This window comes from Heliangelus exortis, chromosome 2, assembly GCF_036169615.1.
Source record: "Heliangelus exortis chromosome 2, bHelExo1.hap1, whole genome shotgun sequence".
Classification (NCBI taxonomy): Eukaryota; Metazoa; Chordata; class Aves; order Apodiformes; family Trochilidae; genus Heliangelus; species Heliangelus exortis.
Genome location: NC_092423.1, coordinates 136021761 through 136040694, shown reverse-complemented (window position 1 = coordinate 136040694; position 18934 = coordinate 136021761). Strand labels below are relative to the sequence as shown.

The 18934-nt window shown below is 37.5% G+C and overlaps 1 protein-coding gene across 5 annotated transcripts in view; it reads left to right on the top strand.

The window, feature by feature from the left end:
* Positions 1–18934, top strand: part of TRPS1 (transcriptional repressor GATA binding 1) — a 212076-nt gene that overhangs the window by 53437 nt on the left and 139705 nt on the right. For 4 of the 5 annotated variants that reach the window (XM_071738237.1, XM_071738233.1, XM_071738236.1 and 1 more), the window contains 2 exons: positions 3297–4426; positions 12038–12641. In XM_071738237.1, coding sequence (XP_071594338.1) covers positions 3297–4426; positions 12038–12641 — 1734 coding nt within the window. The remainder of the gene's footprint in view (positions 1–3296; positions 4427–12037; positions 12642–18934) is intronic. The other variant, XM_071738238.1, reaches the window with a different exon arrangement.

Sequence of the window (18934 nt, the reverse complement as noted above, 5' to 3'; positions counted from 1 at the left end):
GAATCGCACAGTGTTAGCATTGCTTTAGTTTAGTTTCTTCTTTTTTATGATGGGGAGGATTGACTACTTAAGAAAGTAGAATTATGTCAAGCCAAAGGAGAAGATGAGGTTTTGCTGGGTTTAGAATTAAGTAGGGGTATAAATATGAGAAACTATCACTTCTGTTACCACACAGAATTATGGATATTGATTTCTAGGGCATAGATATATTTTTACCCTTCTTCCATCTTTTTCTCTTTTATTTTTCTGCTTTCTGGGGCAGATCGGAATGAGCGGGAGATTAAGGACAATTACACACACAGTGAAGGAGTTTAGGATGTACATTGAGATATGATATGTAACAGAAAAATCTGAAAGTCAAGCCAAAACATGAGTGAAGTGCATGAATCCAAACAGCTCTGTAGACGTGTAGGCTTCTTCCAAATTTGGCTGGGTGAAAGCTGAAACAGCTTCAGTTTTTGCCATCACTTCAAGTGCTTCTCCCAGCCTCGGTGCATGGAAGCCAGTTTCTTTTATTCTTTTTATCTGATGACCCCCAAGGAGGTTTTTAGTTATGTGCAAAAAAATGGCTTTTGAGTGTAATAACATAAAAATGATCCTGTGTTACCTTTCACCTACGCGTTCCTCTAATAGGACACATTATTTTGAATTGTGGTGGGGTAATCAGGGAAATGTCAAGCCAGTAACTGGTAATAAGTTAACTTCCAGTGCTATAAAGATTGTGTTCCCCCTTCCATTGCAAGAGCGTAACAAAAATAGTGTGGGAATGTGTAGTTCTATTTTATCCCCTCTTGTAATGCAGAGGGTGTATTAGCATGGGACATAAATTTGCTATGGAGGCCACTAAGCAGGATTAGCAGAAGTTACAGAAATTATGTGATTTACAGTCCATTGTATAAAATGCTAGTGCTAATAATATGTTTTTTCAGTATTCACAAACAAAAGTAATTAGCAATGAACAGCAGCTGGGATCATTGTCACTCACGGTTTCTAACTGGTGTCCTTGAGTGCCTGCAAAATAGGTTCGTTATCTATAGGCTCTTATGAGTGGACAGCTGAGGGCAATGGATGTATATACTCATTACAGGCACTTAAGGTAAAGCATTTTGGCCAGTTTTCTATTCATGCATGGAACAAACATGAGTATCTAATCAAATAAGCAAAACCAGATCACCTTGCAATGTAATCACCCAGTGAACTGCTGTTATTTTCTGTTTACTGTAATTCCATCAGTGCTTTCTTTAAGTTGTCTTTTAACACCATTGGGACTTTGAACATTGAAATAATATAATGGATAGGGGCTTAAAGTGCCAGATACCATGGACCAGGACCAAATTCCATTGTTGTTAGTGGATCAGGCTCAGCATGGCTTTGTCTCTAGTTCTTGAATAAAATGTCTTCTGATGCACAGAAGACCTGTTAGAACATCCCTCTTCCAAAGAACTTCTTCAAAACCAAATTCATAACTTGATACCAGAAGTTGGAGCCCCAGTTTAGGTGAAAATGTTATTACAGTCCTAGCTATTTGGCTGCCTGACTCACCATTGCCTAATGAGATATGTTTCCTAAACAAACAGCAATTTTCAGTTTATTTAAGAAAAAGTTTTTACCAGCATAAGGGAATTGTGCTTTCTTTAAAGGAAAAAAAAATTGAGGCTGAATAGCAGCTCATTATATCATGGTTTAACAACTCATTGACTCACCATATATGTTTAATTCAGATGGGATACAAAGGATAGCATCTCACTCTCCAAGCTAAATGTCTAAAAGGCATTTATATTATATGCATTTAAAAATGTTTACATTTCATGCTCTCTGTATGTCTGAGTCTTTCCGTATGGTGTGATACTGAATGAGCAGTGATCACATTCTTTCTTTGTGGCACAGCTGTTGAGGAGGAGAAGAAAAATAATTACACCATTTGCCTAATGCATTACAACTGAATCCTGCAGAAATGTAGTAATACACTTACTGGTCAGGAGAATGGAAATCTAACGCTGTGTGGAAATTTTATATTCCCCGTAAGGCATCTTTTGGGTGTAACAATTGAGACTGTGGCACAAGGAAGCTTCCACCCATGTAGTGGTGTAGATTGGATGATGACAAAAAATTAGATGGCTGTGGATTTCGGCTGTAAAGAGGAATTATCTTCTTGATATTGTACATGATTTCCTATTCAGGAAAAGAAGTAGAGCAATGGTGACATTTTTGTCAAGAGATTCTTTCTGTGCCCTTCAAACCAGTTGTACAGGAGCAGCAAATCTCCCCCTGATGTCATGAGCAGGTGTGGTGCACTCCTGGGAAGGGCAGGCCTGCCTGCTATGAGAACACGAGGTTTAATAACGTAAGCCCTGGAAACTGGAAACCTTGTTTCCTTCCTGCAGACCATTTTTGCTCAGAGATCATGAGAACAGTTAAGTAGATCTACCTTCCCCCCCCCCCCCCCCTTTTCTTTAAAAATTAGTGATGTCATGGACTTGCATAGACTTGGGTGTGGTAGGTTTCTTTGCCACATGCCATTTTTCTACTGTAGTTTTTCCATCCTTATTTTACTGAGTTGAGTTCTGTGCATGAGAGAAACAGAAGATGTTCTTAGAGAGTATCTGCACTGAGTAATCTTTGAGAAAACTGCCTTTCATTTCAGCCATTAGCCACAGTGGATGCATTAAAAAGGTATCCGGGTGGATACTGGATACTCCAGTAGAAATTGTCTTTAAAGAAATTGCTTGCACTCTGACCCAACAAACTGAATTCATGATTTCAAATTTAATTTTTGTTTGCTCATATTCAGAAAGCAATTCTCTTGGACTGTTAAGCATGAAAATTATTAAAACATATAAGTGTATTGAAAGAAAGACTGAGGACCCATTCTCTTGTTCCACACCTGGTATAGATTTCTAACAAAGTCTTTTGTTAAAGGGCTCAGGGTTATGAGAACTGCTTATTGGATATTCTGTCAATTACATGATTTAGTAAAGGAAGCATAGTCTTAGCAGAGGACATTCAATTAAGATAATTTGTAAATGTGCCTTAGTTATACCAAATACAAATATTACTTATATGAAATAAATATTCAGCAATTTGAAACATTTTAAAATCTTCAAAAACAAGTGTTAAATATTTGAGAATGTATGTCTGGTATCTTACTGGATTAGTACAAATGAAAATGGTAGTAATGGTTAATAAGAGGCTTAAAAATTAATTGCCTTTTTTTTTTTGTTTTTTTTTCCTTCCACTTCCTTGCTATTTGAAAAAACTGTAGTCATGCTAAAAGTGGCTTTATTCTTTATTCGCAGGTTACTTTAGGTGGAACCTTTATTGGAATTGGGCGGAAAACTCCAGATTGCCAAGGCAACACCAAGTACTTCCGCTGCAAATTCTGCAATTTCACCTACATGGGCAACTCCTCCACTGAACTAGAGCAACACTTCTTACAGACTCACCCAAACAAAATGAAAGCAGCCCTTCCCTCCTCTGATTCTGGTAAAACTTCAGAGAAAAACTCCAATAAATCCAGTCCTACTCTTCGACCGTGTGATTCTGGAGACTTGGGGAAGTGGCAAGACAGAATCACTGTAAAAGCAGGAGATGATACACCAGTTGGATATTCGGTGCCCATCAAGCCAATAGATTCCTCTAGACAAAATGGTACCGATACAACCAGTTACTACTGGTGTAAATTTTGCAGTTTCAGCTGTGAATCGTCCAGTTCACTGAAACTATTAGAACATTACAGCAAACAGCATGGGGGAAGTCAGTCAGGAAGCCTTCACCCAGATCTGAATGATAAGCTTTCTAGGGGATCTGTCATTAACCAGAATGATCTAGCCAAAAATGCAGATGGGGAGTTAGTGACAAAGACAGAAAAGGGTGCAAGTGTGGCAAAAAAGAAAGACGTGACTAGCAAAGGAGCAGAGGACAGCATGGTGACAAGCTACAATTGTCAGTTCTGTGACTTTAGGTACTCAAAGAGCCACGGCCCAGATGTAATAGTGGTGGGCCCACTTCTCCGTCACTATCAGCAGCTACACAACATTCATAAATGTACCATTAAGCACTGTCAGTTCTGTCCCCGAGGCCTCTGCAGCCCAGAAAAGCACCTTGGAGAAATTACTTATCCATTTGCTTGCAGAAAAAGTAATTGTTCCCACTGTGCTCTCTTGCTTTTGCACCTGTCTCCAGGGGTGACAGGAAGCTCTAGAGTCAAACACCAGTGCCATCAGTGCTCATTCTCCACTCCCGACGTGGATGTTCTTCTGCTCCACTATGAGAATGCACACGAAGCCCAAGCATCTGATGTCAAACCAGAAACAAACACCCTGCCAGGGGCAGAGGCGCCGCTGACGCTTAAGGAGAACAAAGAACACTCATGTACCAAATGTGACTTTACCACCCAGGTGGAAGAAGAGATTTCCCGACACTACAGGTACAGTGAAGTTTTAAATGAATAATGATAGGAAACAAAAAAACCAGTCATCCCTTAGTTCCTTAATTAAATGTCACCATTTCCCAAACATTTGAGGAAGCTGGAAATCAAAATAGGAACGCACAAAGATATAAATCTGTACAGTCAGGGTCTAGTCCAACATCCACTTTGTGTTGGAAAACCACCAGCTAAGTCGGTGGATTTAATTATACATTTAAACCTGTGCAAAGAAGAGGGAGATTTGGATTTGTGTGCAGATGCTGAAGTTCCAGCATATTTGAGGTTTGGTCAACTATTTTCCACCCAGAATCTTTTAGGTACTATTTTAGTTTAGACTTTTTACCAGAAAGCTGGCATCTTCATTCAGTAGGGAAACACAAATGGCTTTACTTTCCAAGATAGACCATGAATCCTTTCATGCTCTGTAAGAGTGTTTCAATGTACTACCTTTTTGTAGTATTTTCCATTCCCAAATCCAGCAATGCAATAATTGGTTTAAGAGCATTCCACTGCTGTTTTGGTGTTGGTTTCACACTGGGAGCAGACACTCTTTTGTCTGTTGATGTCATCCCCCGAGATCCTTTTGGAGATGATTATTTTTGTGTTGCTGGTTTACAGTGTCATTCTATTTATTTTAAATGCTAATGTTCCTATTTGGAGGTGGATGCAGCCAGTCTCCTGACTCAGTCTGACACAATGTCATAGTGACAGCCAACTCCCAGCTAAACTTCTTGGGTCAGTTCCTGGGCTGTTGTAAACTGGCAGTCCAGTTTACATCAGAGGAGGAGCTGGCTCTTAGGCTTCATAAAGAGCAACAGTTATGTACGGCTGCAAAAGCGATGTTAAATATTAGAAAATCATGCTGAATATGTTAATAGTTAAGGCTAATGCGTCAACAACAACGGAAAACTCAGTATCTATCTCATCTAAAAGATCTTTGCATGGAAGCCAGCTAGAATGAAGACAAAAGAAGATGCGTTTTCAAAGCTAAAGCTTTGTTAAAAGCTCAAGAAACTGTGCCACATTTAATGGATTCCAAGACATCCAAAATTAACAAAGGCAGACTGGGGCATGATACTTTAATAGAGATTAAAGCTGGGGGCATCCAAATGTTGCCCAACAGAGGGCTGCATTGGCAATGTATCAGGAGTCTATTAAAAAAAAAAAAAAAAAGAAAAGGAGCAGATTGCTCATCTTTAATTTGGAGCTAGGGCCCTCGGAGGATTCAGGTCTCAGCATGCAGTGCCCTATTTTTGATCCAAGTGGGCCCGAGGGATGTTGTGCGGATTAATTAGTTAATGTTTGTAAACTGCTTTGAAGATGAAAAGTGGTATCTAAGTTCCAAGCATTATTATAGCAGCTTTGAGCTGTGCCGTAGAGCTCCATAGGCAGCACTTTGTCCGCCGCTGGGGCATGGCATGATCTTTTTTTTAGTGGTTAAATAACTGGAAGATTGAAATGGCTCCTTGACTGAAAAAACCAAAACAAAACCCAACACTTTTATTTTGCTGTGGCTGGTAATTTAAGTTTTAACAAGCACGCCTAGTTAAAATCCTTTTTCCCAAGGAAAGAAGCCATGACTTTCAAAATAAAGTGCTAAGTCAGGGATGGGGTAGCAGTAAATTCTCCTTTGGAGGGCTCAGCACCCTTCTACTCCAGCAGTTGTAGCTGCACTCTGGAAAATCAAGAGATGCACTTAGAAGTTTGAATCTCAACTTGTTCATCTCAAATTAGGCTATTCTGTTTTAGACACTTGAGCAATGTATTTTTTAAGCCTCCAGTCAATGACATTATTGAGTAGTTTGAGGATATTGTGTAATGAAAATGAAGTACAACATCCCTGTAAGTGCCAACTTCTTTCCCTTTCTCCTGTCCTTCGCTCTCTTTAATTTGAGTATTGTTTCTTTTCTACATGTATTGCTGCTGGTATCCCCAACTGTGCATCTTCTTTGAAATTGCAGAAGTTAGTTCAGTTTGTGGTAGGTGGTCTATAATGGCAAACACCAGCAGGTTTTATTGCTTTTTAATACGTAACCTAGTTTTCATAGTTTTCACTCTATCAAAGTAAAACAAATGGAAGGAGAGATTTCAAAGGCATTATAGCTTCAATTTTTATTATTATCATCTTTTTTTCAAATAGAAGTTTTATATACATTATATTTTCATTCTTTATTTTCTTCCCTTTTTTTTTGTATTTTATGAACTAAAGATACAGAATAGTTCAGAAAAAAAAATAGAACTTCGATAAAATAGTAGTTAGGGAGTTATTTGACACCCAGAAATGTGCTGATATGGGGTGCCTTCACATCCTAGCTGGCCTATCCTGTTCCTTCATCAGAATTTGTCTCAATAAAACTGTTATACCATGTATTATGTATTCCTGAAGTAGTTAAAATGCTATATGTGCACATATATAAATAACTTGTCCAGTGACATAATAAGGAGGTGAATGGATGTGGTGGCAGAAAGTATTTCTTTTCACGTTTAAGTTTACCCTTGATAATGTGTAAGTATCAGAACTGAACCATCAGAACTTACACATTTGGGTTAATGCATTTTTTACATGCATTTTTTGATTATTTTCATTTTTGAATCATACACATGGGCAGCATGCTTAATTTATTTTCTTTTTTATTTTGTTTCATTTTAGCTCTACGTCTACAATTTCACTGTGCGTGGTAAAAAAATTTTCAGTGTTCCAATATTATTCCTTTGCAGCCATGTTCACGAGTATCAGAGTTTGCAAAAGTGCCTCTTTCCAAGTTTTCTGTTTGCAGAAACATACACGTTCACTTAATGCTTATTCAGTTTTTCCTGACATGATTATTTGAGAGCTGTTCAGTTAAATTTGAAGTTAATGAATCACTTTGCACTTGAGTTTGCTTGTATTTAAACCTCAGTAAAATGTGCTTACTCAAATAAATTCCCAGAAGTTTTATTGGCCTCCATTTTCTACTAATTCTGCTACTACTCCCATTATACTTCTGAGGAATCAGATATTCTTCATGTTCATTGCAAAGCTTAGTTTTTCCTTAAAACAGTCTGGTATCCTGACATATTAAAATATGCCAACTGCTGTAATATAGATAAAATCATACTCAGTATTTGGAGAAATTTTGCTTGTTGGATCTCTGAGTCTAGCGATTATTTTCTTTCTTGTTCCAAAATAATTAATTTTTAAAACTTAATTTTTTTCTTAAAAATGAGAGACCTTGCAGAAGTGTGGGTTTTTTTTGGTTTTTTGTTTGTTTTTTTATGTTGCTAAAAGATGTGACAAAACACTACATTTTTAGCTTTGGCAAAGAGGTAGGATGTTTTTTCTAATGAACAGAAATTATTTTGGAAATGTGGAAGACAATTTTGATCAAGTGAAATTCTGTGCCTCTTAAATGTAAATGGAATAGAGGGATAAAAGGCAGAGGGGTACTCCATTCTTGCAGGTCAGGGATGCGGGGTGTCAGAGGTGCCTGCTCCCTCAGACTCTTAGGCAGATGTGGAGCAGGTTCTTAGATGTGCAGATTATGGAAATGTAGAGCATTTGGGACACTCTCACAGAGGACAACCGAGGGCAAAAGTGTAAATTGAGGCCCACCAGCTCCCGTTTTTTCAGCAGAGCTGGAGCCTTTGCTCATTGAACAATAGCAGCAGCTGCAAGGACCTTTCCCATTCTCCTGACACCTTAATTCACTGCTCTGAACTTGTTTGCTCTTGCCGGTGGATTTTGCTCTCCTTTCATCTCAGCCTTGCTGCTCTCCTCTCAGCCCATTCTCCTCCCCTTTCCGTCCCTGTGCTGAATTTTCTTGCTTGCTTTGCTTTCTCTCTTTCTTTCTGAATATTTTCCGCTCCCCACAAGCCTGCATACAGTACCCATCCAAAAAATAAACTTCCTTATAAGCCTGTTTCTTCATGAGAAATACGAGTAATTATTATATTCATAATGAAATTCAAAACATGAAAAATAATGGAAGTGATATGACAGCTATACTTTAATCCAGAATATTTTCTATGCCCCAGAGCATAGGAATGTCTTCAGGTAATTTAAAAAAAAAAAATAAAAATTACTTGTTTTGTATAATACGGTGTTTTGTAATACTTAGACTAGTAAGAAGTATGTCAACAAGACTTAATTAACAACTGGCTAATGTCAAGACTATCACAGCCTATTAGAAAACTCAAGAACATTAAATCCATTAAAAAAAACCAACCCATCTCATCTCTCCAACTTCAAGGTATTGCAAGGGAAAATCCTCATGTCTTCTAGTACCCAATCCAAGCACATTTCAATACAAATAAATAATGATAGGATTTTATTAAGTTACCAGAATGTAGCAGTGCAGCAAAGGTTTGGCCTGAATACTTTGACATTTAATCTTGGAATTGGGCCATAAATGTTTTAATGTCCATGAATAATCAGGCCTCTGATTTATTTTGTAGTGAAAATAATAATGCTAAGTGACATCAATGGATGGGATGACATTGCGATCCTAATGCCACATCGAAAATAATGCCAGTTAATGGTTTGAACCTTATGTTAGCTTGGATGAATGGTGTATGAGCAAGACCACAGAAGGAAGAATGATGTTTCCTTCTTATTTACTTCACTTTTTTCCATATTGAGATTTTCCTCAAACATCTCTCCTTTGATCAGCTCTATAAAAATATACTGTGTTCCACCTGATGAGTTCTGAGTTTCAGAAAGTATAACAGTGGTTCAGCTGTAAAGTGTAATTTAAAGTAATGCTTATTTTGTACTTTTTATATTGGAATTTTAAAAATTGTTGCTTAGCTTTGAGGAGCTTTGTGCACAAATCTAGGTGTAACTTGGGCCTTTAGAAATATGGAGTAGGTTTACATTCTAGTATAGAAAGAATTAAAACATTGTCAACTTGTTTTCTTGATTGCTATCAGAGTGGGGTAAAAACAGCCAGATATGAAAACATATGCTTTGTATCTCTTGTTCTGGAAAAGTCTAAGTTTCCAATTTTCAAGAGTTCTCCAATAGCTAATGCTATTTTATTATTTTATACTGTGACATATATTGAACAGCTCCAAACTTTAACTTGCTTTTTGGAGCTTGGGGATAGAACAGTAGAAATGACAAACCCATGTGAAATAAGAAAATTTTTAATAATGTTGATAGCAGAGATTGCTTTCTCATGCATACTATAAAAGTGTATGTCCTGAAAAAAAAAAGGCGGTTGGGTTACTATCTACCTAAATCAGTCCTTATATTTTTTATGTCATAGTGCCTGTCAGTTTCACTTAAAAAAAATGAACATTTTTTTGTATGTCTTTACTTGAACAAATCATAAATAGTTCAAATGAACAAAACTGTAGTGTAATAAAGATGATTGTAGCTTGGCTTTGGCCATTTAGTTACAACTGGGTATAATATTTGGCATCTATTTGTATCCTCTGAAATGTGGTCCCACTCCTATGGTGTGTACCAGTCCTGATCAAAAATATTTAGCCAGCAGAGAAGGGGAAAAAAAAAAAATCAAACAAAAGACAAGTTAGGCAGAAAAACATCAGGTGTTTGGAGGTGTGATCTCTGTAGATAAGAGTCAAGTTAGGAAAGAGGGTTAGCCATTGAAATAGCCAAGTTAAACAAGAGACACTTAGGGCCAAGTAGCCTCCCAAAGGACTGATAAACTTTCACATGAGAAGTGTATGTGGTTTAGCCATTAGTCCCAAATGGTGTCTTGTTTAACTTGGCTTTTAAGATAACTAGCCCCTCTCTAACTTGGACTTATCTGAAAGTATCCCACCTTTACAGGCCTGACCCTCTTTATAACTTGGCTTTTTGTATTTGTAAAATGGTTTTGATCAGATAGCACTCACTCTTTTTTTTGTTTTGGGTTTTGTTTTTTATGTTAAGCTCAGTTTAGAAAAGAATTAAGTTGCAAGAGAGAATATATTAGTACCGCATCGAGAGACAAGCTGATTTTAATAAAACACAATTGTAGAATGAAGAAAAAGGAACACAGCCAGAACAGGATTTTAACCCACAGCTTGCTCTCCCACAAGATTGTGTTGCCATAAGGCTGTGCAGAGAATAGCTGACTCCATTTTTTGCATAACCGAATGAGCCCATCTAGTCCCTTAAAATGAATATAAATACAGAAAATGACAAAAGGAAAACTGATATTGCACAAGGGCTAAAAAGCTTGAATCTGAATGTGTACTCATGTCTGCATGCTGACACAACTGAGAGAAAATCAGACAATGTAAATAACATATGGTTTGTTTTTCCAGCAAAAGGAAAGAAGGAAGACAAGGGGGTTTAATAAGTTTGGCAAGTTGTCCCTTCTTAACTATCATACTCTAAAAGGGACATTTTGAGTATCATTCCAGTTCTACAGATGCACTGAGAGCCAAATCCTGCTCTTATTGAAGTCAATGGGAGTTTTGCCATCAACTTCACTGAGACGAAGGTTTGGCCTCAAAAGAATTAATTCTAACAATTGGAGTTGTCAGGGCAGTAACAGATTTCTCATACAAGTTTTGTCCTGTGTGGATAGCGAAAGGCTCATTTTTTAGCTTGGCTAAAGATGCTGTTGTGACTCTGAATGCCTGGGGTGTGGATATGTGAGTGGGTCTGTAGGGAGAAGCTTTTGCAGATTTATGTACATTTTGATGAAGGGCAGGGACAATATTTTACTCTGCATTGGTACAAGGCAGGGCGCAGTGGGGCCCGGAGCCTGATGAAGGGCTCTGACCACTCCTGTGCTATAAACAATTATTCATAATGGTGTTATAGAGCTCATAAACAGTGTTCTGTTCCTATGATAGATACAGTAAATGGGTTACATGTTGTTCTCGTGTAGCAACATATGCTTTACATAATTTAGTAATTCAGTACTTTATATAGGATTTTAGAATAAAAACAGGAAGGCAAGTTATTCCACACTGTTCCACAGCTCATATTCAAGCATGTCTGTATTTGATGGGAAAATACAGTTTCTAGTGACACAGCCAACTATTTTACTTTTTCTTTAGAGCAGCATCTTCTAAAGTTGTGTCAAATGTCCATAGACGACAAATAAGTACAGTCTGTTGTGCACAATCTTCTGTCTTTAGGTGTATTCTTATCTATAAGTTAACCAGTGCTCCATTGAAAATCATCTTTGTCAAACATAAGTATATTAAATTGGTGGAAAACAATTATTTTAAGCATTTGAACTTTCTAGCATAGATTTATGTTATACAAAGTGGTTTTTTTAATACAAAGAAAACTACCCTTTTCTAACCATTTGATTTTGTTTGAAAAAAATGTGATACTTTGGTGTTTCTACCACAATGGAAAGTGAAAAGTGTATGGCAGCAAATTGAAGAGGAAATACCAGAAAATCCCAATGAAAACTATATGAAAGTTTAGAATAATGCAGTAGAGTGTGAATGAGCAGTAGGAGAACATTGCAAAGCATGGGGCAAAACCAAGCAGGATTTTTCCCAAATCATGTAAGACATCAAAGTAAACCTGCTTGCTTTATTTAGAGGGAATCTTGCTGTAAGTTCAGTTTCTTTTCTTCATCTTGGTAAGCAGGACTGCTGTGAAAGGGAAGGCCGAGGGGAGGCTTTCATGTTAATAGACTTCTTGTTTTCTTCCAGGAGAGTACACAACTGCTACAAATGCCGTCAGTGCAGCTTCACAGCTGTTGACACTCAGTCACTACTGGAGCACTTCAACACTGTGCACTGTCAGGAGATGGATGTCACTACAGCCAATGGGGAAGACAGCCATGGCGTTTCATCTATCAAGGAGGAGCCAAAAATTGACCTTAAGGTCTACAGTCTAATTAATCCAGACCCCAAAATGGGGGAGCCTATATCTGACAGCATAGTGAAGAGGGAAAAGATAGAAGACAAGGAAGTGCTCAAGGAGAAAGGTTGGACTGACAGTCCCAGTGATGATCTTCGGAACGTGACCTGGAGAGGAACAGACATTTTGAGGGGAAGCCCATCATACACACAGACCAGTCTAGGCTTATTGACCCCAGTATCCGTTGGCCAAGAGCAGCCAAAGCCTTTAAGGGATAGTCCAAATGTAGAAGCTGCTCATCTTGCCCGGCCCATTTATGGCTTGACAGTGGAGAGCAAAGGCTTCCTGCAGGGTGTGCCAGCTGGAGCAGCAGAGAAGGCCGGGCAGCACACCCAGCCCTACCCTGGATCCGGGGAGAGCAAGACAAAGGATGAATCCCAGTCCTTATTACGGGTAGGAAGCTCTTTTTTTTTTTTTCTTTTTTTTTTTTTTTTCCTCTTCTCTTGCTTTTTATCATTACATGTATGTTATGTATAATGAGGCTTGCAAATGATTTCTTCAGTTCCAGAGTAATGTGGTGTTATTTTTTTTTTCCACACATGAAAAAAAAAAAAAATCAAGAAAAGAGTGAAAAACTCAAAATTGTAGAGTAAAACTGGCAGGTAAATATTCTAAAGTGTTTGCATAAAACAATGTATATATTGATGTAGTAATAGTAAGCAAGTGCTTCTGCTTTTGCTATTTAGCTATGATTGAATTTTGTTTAATCATTCCTCCTAATTGTACAGGTTGATGATGCATTTGAAGAAGGGAGGTTTAGAACTCCAGAAGGCTGCACATCTGTTGCACTAAAACAACTAATCACCTCCTAAATTTTGTGGTGGTGTGACTATTCACGCTTAAGCAAGATTTCACATTATTAAATATTTAAGATTATGAAACCTGAGTTAAATATTAATAAAATGTAACCTTTTTTTGTGTAAAACAACAATATTATATATCAATTTTGACACTTGTGTAGTTGTCTTGGAAGCAAAAGCAAAAGAAAAAAGAGAAAAGGAGTTTGGGTAATAATAATATTTTTCAGACCACATAATTCCTATTCTGTCTTTTTTTTTTTTTTTAAAGCGAAAGGACCTATGTATAATAAACTTCCCTTTCCATGTTTTTCCCACTGTTGGTAAACCTGAGCATAGAAAAGCTCAAAATTCTGAGCAGCTTAACAGGGAGAAAAATAAGTTTATTTCTCCTGGAGTCATCATTGTATGATTTCGGGGGCTGCATGCTATCTGACCTAGAAACTTGCTACAGGAGCAGGGAGTCCACAGACAAACCTCACTAAAATGGGAGTGATGATCAGCTCTTTTTCATTTTTGTCATTTGTAAGAACATTTATATTCACAACATCCAGTACAAGTCATAAGGAGACAAATAACAATATAAATGTTTTATTCTGTAGTTCGTTAAGGTTATACATAGGTATATCTGATGCTGTATACATCAGTATTACAAGCTTTTTTAAAATCCAGTCAGTAGTCTTCAAAATATCATAGAATCATAGAATCATAGAATAGGCTGGGTTGGAAGGGACCTCAGAGATCATCGAGTCCAACCCTACAATTGCAGTTATTGTAGTTATAAAAAGAATGTGTCTGTTAGTTAAATTCTGCATGCAGTTCAGGGGGACTGATGTCAGATTTCAAGTGTATGAGAAGCAGTTATGGTATGACACATTCCCTGTTGCAGCCCTGGGTGTGTGCTCGCTGTGAATGGCAGGGTTGTATTTTTCTCCCCCATTTGGAAATATATATATATATATATATATATGACTAGCAGTGGAGCTCATGCTGTACCTATGATGGTAGTTCCTTCCCACTTCAATTTTTGTAGTGGTTCTGAGCAGTCCACTAACATACCGGTCAGAGGAGCTGTTTATTTTGTGGGTTATCAGAATAGAAATATTTTTCAGTTATTTTTTGACTACTAAGGAATGAAAAAAACCCAACCAAACAAAAATCTGCAAAGGGATGTGGTAGTATGCAGAATCAGCTCTCTAAAGGTCTAAATCTGGTTTGGAGCTGGAGTCTAAAATCTTAGTAAGCGGTAAAATAAGGCCATAAAAAACACGTTTTAGCCAATAGTGAATGGATAAGGGGAAGCTGTACACTGGCTGCTTCTCATGCCTTTTTCTGAAGTTAGTTCAGACACTTTTAAAAAGTCATTATATACAAAAGCAGTAGTATATTTTTGGTTTCAAATCAGTATTTTTATCCCTTTGGAAATATTTTGATCACTTATGGGTGTTCAGAAAGGTGAAATACTGGTAATTTCCATGGTTTTCTGGGAAAAAAAAAAAGTAAGAAAGTCTTACTCTTATGTGTTAGGAGTGTAAATAAATTAGTTCCTTGCATTTTTAAATAACCCAATTTTGCTTTTATAAGGTTTGTAAAAGGATTTATTAGTGGATTAGGTCTACACTGACTGGTGAAACCATACTGACATTCTTCAAAGAGGAATTACTTTTGTGTTTACTTTAAGCTACCTTGCTCTTTGATCTCTATTGTGCCAAAAACTTGTTTGTCTGGGTCTTTTCCTTAATTACAGTATTAAAATTTTCACTTTTCTTCTTTGAAAATTGGGGAAGTTGTCTTTCTCAATTTCAAATATTTGAAAAGAAAGGGAAGAAGGTTAACATTATACATCTGCTTACCAGAGTCTCTAATTGTATATATTTCATCACTATTGATGGAAGGTAGTGAGAATTCCAACTTCTTGAAGGTAAGGAAGATGGTGAAAGATGAAGTATTGTGATTCCATGAGTGGTATTAATTCTTCAATCAGGCACATAGTCCCCGTTTCCCTGTAGCTGTGAAAAAGATTATAGAAACCTAACTAACTCCTTTATTTTGGTATTGATCTAGGTTCTTTAAACAGTTATAGAATGCAGTACTGGAGGCAGGAAAAAAGGCAAGCGCTCAGCTTGGCCAGAGTGTCAGGTATTGTCTCTCAGGTACTATCTGGCATACATACATGTCATATATGTGCCTGGAAGCTCATTTGGCCCAGACAGAATTTGAAATTTTTCAAAAAATAATTTCTCTTCCATTCTGGAAAAAGCTAATTTTTTTAATCCTCTAAAATAAAAACTGCCTCCGTATTGTTAAATACTTCTGTCGTGATTATCCATTACTGCAGAATCTTTTTTTCTAATGTGAAATAGCTGGTAGAAATAGCTAATGTTATGCTAAAAGTCTGGGCTTTTTAAAAGCTATGTGTTAAATCAATACATGCTTCTGGTGTCATATAATGAATGCTCATTCAAAATACTGTATCCCAGGACAACTGGTGACTAGGAAACAAAACCAGTAATAAAATCACTGTGGACACCTTCATTTCTTTTTCCCCAAAGACTGACACAGAAGAAACCAAAAATTTGGGATTACTCAGTGAATAAATACCATGAGAAATGGTCTGAAAAAACAATAATCTAACACATCCTATTGGTTGTACTATCTATATTCAATATGTTAAAGTTATTCTGCTTATTGCAAATGCTTTGTAATGATTTGACAGTAGCAGGAATAGTGTATGCTTTTTCTTTTTTTAGTTCTTTCATGGCTGTGAGAAGAGAAAGGGGAGATCATGTTTTTTACATTTTTTCCATACAGACTGAGGTTAATATTGCAAGTGGGTTTTCTAGATACTGAGTTTAGGAGTGATTAGGATTTTAATAAACTACCAGAGACCATGCAGATCAGCTGAGGAAGGGGTGAAAATCTACGGATGCCCACAGAAATCCCTAATTCCTACAGGATAATTGTACACTGTTGGAAATTACTTGGAGTGCTTTTCAGCTTTGCATGTTGAGTAAGCCGTTGATATGCTGCTTTCTTGCATTCCTTCCATGCATGATGGACATGTTCCCTCCCCAGTCTCTGTGCTACATTAGATTATTCACAGGAGTTATTAGGGTAGGATTTCTTTCCTTTTTAGCAGTTAGAAGACTAAATCGCTTGTGACCTTTCGGGAGCTGGAGATGGTGCAGTGGTGATAGCTTGAACTCTGCGTATGTGCACGCATATGCAGTGGATGCACCTTTTTCCCCAAGAGCACTTCTGAGCTGTGTGCATGTAACAGAATCTTTCTCAGGGGCTTGGTACACTTCTGTGAGTAGCTTTAATTTATTTTTCTTATTAAAATGTTTCCAGCAGCTGTACTTACAGCTAATCGGTATGTTTTGCAAATGGGAATTACAAAAAATGTACCTCACCGTGGTACAATGTAGACATTATTTCTGCTCTTCCTTAGAGTAGATGATTTTATAGTATAAAGATTTGTTGATACTGGAAGGTCTATTGAGATGCAAAAATGTTCCTTTTTTTGGGTAGCACATTGGCAGCCAGCGGACTCCAGGCCAGGCTGATTGTTTAATGCTTTGACAACGCAGATCTAGGACTTCAGGAACTTTTTGCTAAACAGATTTTAAATGAAGTGTCCTGTTTTGGTAGAATAATGTTTTTCACAAAACTGGGGGTTGCAGTCTAAGCATTCAGATTCATGGACAGACCTAGTTAGCCCACCTAAAGGTATTGGTAAACACTGCTGCTTCACATCGGGCTTTAGCCGATGTAAATATGGAATAGCAGAGATCATCTGTGTGTCCCATAGTACTGTGTAGACATAAAGGCAACAGGGAGATGCTTGTATATTAACCATACTTCATGTAATGGGGAGATTTGTGTACTGTCAGAAGGAGAGAGATTGTCAAAGTATTGCAGAGGTACTGGTGCTTTTTATTAAAGGCAGACTGCAGGTTGTAATGTTAAATATCTAACTGAAGTCATGTTAACCTTTGCTGTGAGCTTTTTTGGGGGGGCAAAGGATGAAATTTCCTCTTCTATTAAATGGAGATTATTTTGCACCATAATTATCAGACTGTTTACATACTACAGGAAATAACAGTGTTTCAAGAAAATTTCTATTTACTTTAGTAAGGGCTATTTTCCTTTTGTCTGTGATATTTACACTTCTGGTATTTCATAACCTCTCTGGGGCTGTTTATATGCCTTTAAATTTGTGGGAGACAGCAAATTAGAAAAATATATTTCCCTTCTCCTTGTTTTGGATTCTCCTATGTGGCTGATGGACAGAGCTAATTTTAAAATAAGCAATAGGTATGTATGTATCAGTAAATTTACATATAATTGATTTGATATCAGTGTAGTAATATCGGACACAGTTACTAGCAGTGAAACGTTATTTCTCCAGTTATAAAATATTGACTCCTGTTATCTACATGGTAAGATGCCAGGCAGCTGCAAAGCACTGGGAATGCTGAACTGGCCGTTGTGATTTCCAAAAGCCTACTGTAAATAGGCAGTTCTCTGCCAGAAGGGCAACATGCCTCTGAGGTAAAGCCTCCCTTAAAGCCTCTCTCTCTGATATTAGTAGTACTGCTGCTGCCTTTAGCAGGAGCACAAGGAGCAGCTCTAAAATGTTCAAGTACAAAGAGTGGGATCTTAGTTTAAATGTAATTTTCCTGTGGTCACTACAAGATAATGGAAATTTTTGTACACTTTGGCATCGTATCCCACTTTCACCCGTATTTTGACAGCAACATCTTAATGGTATACCAAATTTAAGTTGGAGTCTTGAATGCTGCATCTAATCCCTCAGCCTCTTTGCAGAGAAAAAAACAGCCCTTTAAAGAAGAAACATCTGAAGTAGTTTATCTGTAGCTGCATCTCATTTTTTTCCCATTTCCTCTGAATATGTTAGAGAGATTTCAGGAAGTATTTATAGTCAAGGCCATTCGTTGCCATACGGGTCCTCTAATTAGCTGAGGAGAACTCAGCAGGCACTGTGTCTTGCTAATGCACAGAGCTCTGTCAGGTCAGAGAGCTGCCAAAGCCTTTTGTTTTTTTTAGAGCACCTGTTTCCACAAGACTGTCTGGAGAGGCAGTGAGCTACTTTTAAAAATATAACTAAATCCTGGAAGACAGCAAGAATCCTCCAACAAGAAAAATGAGAAAATAAAGTTAGGACTTGAAGAGAAATGGTTTTGAAGCACTGAATTTCCTGTGCAAAAACAAGGCAGGCAAAATACCCAAGATGGTGAAAGGCTCACAAATGAAGCTAAAATAACTTTCTAAAGGTTTGAAGTAGTTTAGAAACAAACATGTACTTGGCTGCTTTTAGTAACTACTGGGACCAAACCCACAAGAAATTGAATGTTTTGCATTACTCATCCTGACGGAGTGATCAGATAGGACTAGAAAGTAACTTTTAGAAAAATGTTAACCTGCCCAATTAGAGGCATGTTTCTGGTTTTTGTGTGAGGTGTGTCTGTCATGTGGAGAGACAACCCCACCTCCTGCGTGTTTACCCACCCGTCAGTGCAGATTCGTTTTTGGTTTTTTTTAGTTCTCCCTTTTACAAAATGTGGTTTAGAAGAGAATTAAATGATAAAATCATTATTTGGGTGGGGTGCACTAATAATGCTAAAGGGCAGCAGCTACGTCAAAATCCTTGATGAAAAGGTGAATCAGAATGTGGAACAAAGGGCTGGAGAGACTGGTACAGGCCTCTGGGCCGCTGTGTAAGCAACAGGATTTATTGGAGTTGCATGATCAATAACAATGATTCAAGCATGGAGCATCGAGATAATTCTTGATTTAAACAAGCTGCTCCATTTGGATAGAAAAGATGGTAATGAAGACAAGAACAGTGCTTTTTTGTGTTGAACA